This window comes from Protomyctophum parallelum (assembly GCF_964188405.1).
Source record: "Protomyctophum parallelum genome assembly, chromosome: 18".
NCBI classification, from domain to species: domain Eukaryota; kingdom Metazoa; phylum Chordata; class Actinopteri; order Myctophiformes; family Myctophidae; genus Protomyctophum; species Protomyctophum parallelum.
Genome location: NC_139716.1, coordinates 16,092,383 through 16,097,382, shown reverse-complemented (window position 1 = coordinate 16,097,382; position 5,000 = coordinate 16,092,383). Strand labels below are relative to the sequence as shown.

Here is a 5,000-nt window from a genome sequence, read left to right as displayed (position 1 = left end):
ATGGGTCACATCTGTCCCAGTCAAACACTGACTGCACGGGTCACATCTGTCCCAGTCAAACACTGACTGCATGGGTCACATCTGTCCCAGTCAAACACTGACTGCACGGGTCACATCTGTCCCAGTCAAACACTGACTGCATGGGTCACATCTGTCCCAGTCAAACACTGACTGCATGGGTCACATCTGTCCCAGTCAAACACTGACTGCACGGGTCACATCTGTCAAGCTAACAAGCTGACCAACCGTTCGACATCCTGGGAGTGAGAGTGCGCTTATATTCTTAAGGCCTTTCAACGCAAATGTAATACTTTCTTGTCTCTGTCATTTGTTTACATGGCCTCATTTCGTCAATTTAATAACTAGGCCTAAATATAATAAAATTACCAAAAAACGTGCAGTAAGAAATAAAAGTACCCTAAAAACGGTGTTATTATCGGAGTTAATGTTTCTACGTACCAGTGAAGATGGGACACAGCAGGTGATCCCTCCCTCAGTGTGTGTAGTGTAGTGTAGTAGTGCATTCTGGGTAGTGTAGTTATAGTTACCTGTAAAGATGGGACACAGCTTCTCCCAGCAGGTGATCCCTCCCTCGGAGGTGAACTGACCCAGAGCCACCTCCAGGAAGAACACAGGCAGACCCCCCCCAAACAGGAAGATGAAGTAGGGGATGAGGAAAGCACCTGGATGGGGGGAGGGGGAGGGGGAGAGAGAGAGAGAGAGTCAAGTTTTCTCGTCATTTTTGAGTGGTTCAACCACTCCCTTACTTGGCTGGGTGGCTGACTGGGTGGGTGGCTTGGCTGGGTGTGTGGGTGGGTGGCTTGGCTGGGTGTGTGGGTGGGTGGCTTGGCTGGGTGGGTGGCTTGGCTGGGTGGGTGGCTTGGCTGGGTGGCTGGCTGGGTGGGTGGCTTGGCTGGGTGTGTGGGTGGGTGGCTTGGCTGGGTGGGTGGGTGGCTTAATTGGCTGGGTGGGTGGCTTGGCTGGGTGGCTGGCTGGGTGGGTGTGTGGGTGGGTGGCTTGGCTGGGTGTGTGGGTGGGTGGCTTGGCTGGGTGGGTGGGTGGCTTAATTGGCTGGGTGGGTGGCTTGGCTGGGTGGCTGGCTGGGTGGGTGTGTGGGTGGGTGGCTTGGCTGGGTGGCTGGCTGGGTGGGTGTGTGGGTGGGTGGCTTGGCTGGGTGGGTGTGTGGGTGGCTGGGTATAAGCACGAAAACAGCATGGTTGTTTTTCACCAGCTGTGCACAACCTGACACAAACACACACGCACATATTAACTGTATGATGATTGATCGGGTGTGACAGTGTACTGTCGGGTACATGTAGGCTTTAGTTCCGACATATACTATTGGTCCGACAGTCATTAGACCGACAACCTAAACCTCGAACCATAACCTATAACCATAACCTCAAACCATAACCTCAAACCATAACCTGTCCTATAACCATAACCTATAACCATAACCTATAACCATAACGGTTATGGTTATAGGTTATGGTTATAGGTTATGGTTATAGGTTATGGCATAACCTATAACCATAACCGCCAGCAGCGCATGTTGTTCGAACCGTTTTTGTTCCCCGCATGTCGGTTCGTTGGTGTGTCTAATCTGCGTGTGCGTCCTGATTGTGACAACAATTAGCACCACCTGCACCTAATTGCAGTGGGCGGGGCCCTTTAATTAAAAGGCAGCCACTTCACTGCTCGCTGCTTGAGAGTCGTTCTGTTTCCTGTGTTTGTTATTCCTGAGTTACATTCCGGTTATCATGCACTTATCATTTGTTTACTTGATAGTATGTGGTTCATCATTTTGTTTACTTGATATTATGTGGTTTATCATTTGTTTACTATATGGTTTATTTTGTTATGTTATTGTGGTTGATTGTGTTTTCTGTGTTCACCACTATATCTCTGCTGTCGGGAGGAGACCTCCAAAATGTTCATTTTTCAGGAAATGAAAAATGTGCATTTTTCAGGAAATAAAGAAAACCTTATATTTTTAAAACAAAGCAATACAGCCTCATCAAAGTTGGTTCCCTAACCCGAGGTTCCCTAACCCATAACCCTAGAGCGTTAGGGTTTAGTGTGTAGTGTGTAGTGTGGTGTGTAGTGTGTAGTGTATAGTGTGTAGTGTGTAGTGTATAGTGTGTAGTGTAGCGACCTCACCTCCACCGTTCTTGTAGCAGAGGTAGGGGAACCGCCAGACGTTCCCTAACCCCTAACCCTAGAGCGTTAGGGTTTAGTGTGTAGTGTGTAGTGTGTAGTGTGTAGTGTGTAGGGACCTCACCTCCACCGTTCTTGTAGCAGAGGTAGGGGAACCGCCAGACGTTCCCTAAACCCTAACCCTATAGAGCGTTAGGGTTTAGTGTGTAGTGTGTAGTGTGTAGTGTGTAGTGTGTAGTGTATAGTGTGTAGTGTATAGTGTGTAGTGTATAGTGTATAGTGTATAGTGTATAGTGTGTAGTGGGTAGTGTGTAGTGTATAGTGTATAGTGTGTAGTGTGTAGTGTGTAGTGTGTAGGGACCTCACCTCCACCGTTCTTGTAGCAGAGGTAGGGGAACCGCCAGACGTTCCCTAAACCCACGAAGCCGCCCGCCACGGACAAGACAAAGTCCAGCTTGCTGGCCCACTTCTCTCTGGGAGGATGTTTCCCCTCCGCCTCGTCCTCGGGACGCGTCCCGGGACTCTTCCCCGGGGACGGCTTCAGCGTGTCTTTGTGAAAGTCCTTCAGACACTGCAGCTTCTCCTTCTGAGACATGGTGCTGTGGAGGACAAGGAGACAGAGAGAGTGAGACATGGTGCTGTGGACAAGGAGACAGAGACAGAGTGAGACAGAGACATGGTCACTTAGCAGTCCAAAGACATGGTGCTGGTGGAGGGGACAAGGAGACAGAGACAGAGTGAGACATGGGGACAAGGGGACAAGGAGAGACAAGGGGACAAGGAGACAGAAACAGACAGAGTGAGACATGGGGACAAGGAGATACAAGGGGACAAGGAGACAGAAACAGAGAGAGTGAGACATGGGGACAAGGGGACAAGGAGACAGAGAGAGAGGTCAATTAGCAGTCCAAAGACATGGTGCTGTGAAGAGGACAGGGAGACAGAGAGAGACAGAGAGAAGCTCAGTTAGCAGCTTCTCCTTCTGAGACATGGTGCTGTTTGGGGGGAGGACAGAGAGACAGAGACATGGTCACTTAGCAGTCCAGAGACATGTGTGGGGGACAAGGAGACAGACACAGAGAGAGAGGTCACTGAGACGTGGTGCTGTTGGACAGGACAATGAGACAGACAGAGGCAGAGACATGGTCACTTAGCAGTCCAGAGCCATGGTAGCCTGACTGAAAGCCCTTAATTCCCATGGGGCGTTGCCAAAGCGGCAGTCTTTGGCGATTGGTTCACAACCAACCAATCAAAACAGTGTAGCAAAGCAGATGATGTGGTCGTCAATGTGGCTAACGCGGTTCCTGCTAACCAAAACAAACAAACAGACACGGCCAACGAGCGCTACTAGCATGTAAACAAACACGATAAAATAAGTCGGGTGATGATGTTTATAAAACCTGTTGTTTCTGTAAAGAAACTAGTTATCATATAGGGCGATTTAATAGCTATAGATCAATACGGGCGCAAGCATCCAACATGCATAAACATGCAATGTTTGTTTATGCTTGGTTCAGCATTGTTGTTTGTCGTCATCGAGTTGAAACGATGATTTTCGGCTAATGTTCCCCATCACACAAATATGTGGAGTATGGTAACTAAATCTCCAAAGTAACTATAGTAACTACGTTTTCAAATTAATGTAGTGGAGTAAAAGAAAGTACAATGTTTGGATCCCGAGATGTAGAGGAGCAGAAGCAAAAGTATTGGAAATCGTGAGTACTCGATTACAAATACAAACGCCTCAAAATTGTACTTGAGTTACTTTCCAGCACTTCAGACTCCAGTCACCAGGGACGTGCACACATAGACATCAAAGGGGGCTTCAGCCCCTGCCCTTCTACCCGCCTGTAAAACAACTGCCCTCTCCAGACCACGAATGCAGCGTTTATACTATGGGGAAAGAAATGCAAATGCCCTCCTCTCCTCTCCTCTCCTCTCCATGTCTTCTGAACTTGAACGCAGTATTTTGCGTTGAACTAATTTGTTTCTAAATCCATGTCGTTACACACCTGCATCTCCACTAGATAAAGAGTGCATGGGTTGCGCCCCAAAAATAGCTGATCTACAAGCTCACATAGCTGATCTACAAGTTCACAACGTGCCGACGCGTTGTGTTGTGAGCTTGTAGATCAGCTGTTTTTGCTGTTTTTTGTCCAAAAGTCCGGTGTTCATGCAGAGCTGAACGCATGTCTTTCCACAGCGGCTGAAAGCCTGCATGGCGACAACCATGCAGGCTTTCAGCCGCTGTGGAAAGACATGCGTTCAGCTCTGCATGCAGGCGTTGAGCTCTGCATGCGAGGCTGCTGTGGACCCCTAACCCTAGAGCGTTAGTGTGTAGTGTGTAGTGTGTAGTGTGTAGTGTAGTGTAGTGTAGGCCGCTGTGGAAAGACATGCGTTTAGCTCTGCATGCGAGGCCGCTGTGGAAAGACATCCTGAAGGAACCAGTGTGATCTCGTCTACAAGCAGCCCAGTGTGCCTGTCTGTCTGTCTGCCCGCTGGTTGTAAACGGCCTCCATCCTCCATGCTGGCTATATAGAACCCCTCCTCCTATCCACTCTATATATTCAGTATTTTAGCCGTGACGTGAGCGCCCCCCTCCAGAGATATACTTCCGGGTCCTACTTTTGTGTCGCTTTTGTGTCCCCGTAGTGTTATACTGTGTCCCTCCGTCGGACTAAATCTGAGACGAAAACAACCACGAAAGTCTCATTTTACCGCTTTTCTTTCCTCGCAACAACAAAGCTACTGGTCTCCCAAATCTGGCTGTGACAGGCCGTCTGCCCCACACGGAATACTATCCCCATTTTATTTCATTGTGTCAACTAAATCCTCATTAATTG

The 5,000-nt window shown here is 48.8% G+C and overlaps 1 protein-coding gene across 1 annotated transcript in view; it reads right to left on the bottom strand.

Moving 5' to 3' along the window:
- The window catches only part of LOC310875439 (sodium- and chloride-dependent taurine transporter-like), a 56,714-nt gene that overhangs the window by 34,338 nt on the left and 17,376 nt on the right, over positions 1–5,000 (bottom strand). Inside the window, exons 2-3 of the mRNA XM_083788668.1 lie at positions 2,524–2,756; positions 549–683 (exon numbers count right to left, since the gene is read on the bottom strand). Coding sequence (XP_083644794.1) covers positions 549–683; positions 2,524–2,752 — 364 coding nt within the window. The 5' untranslated portion in view covers positions 2,753–2,756. The remainder of the gene's footprint in view (positions 1–548; positions 684–2,523; positions 2,757–5,000) is intronic.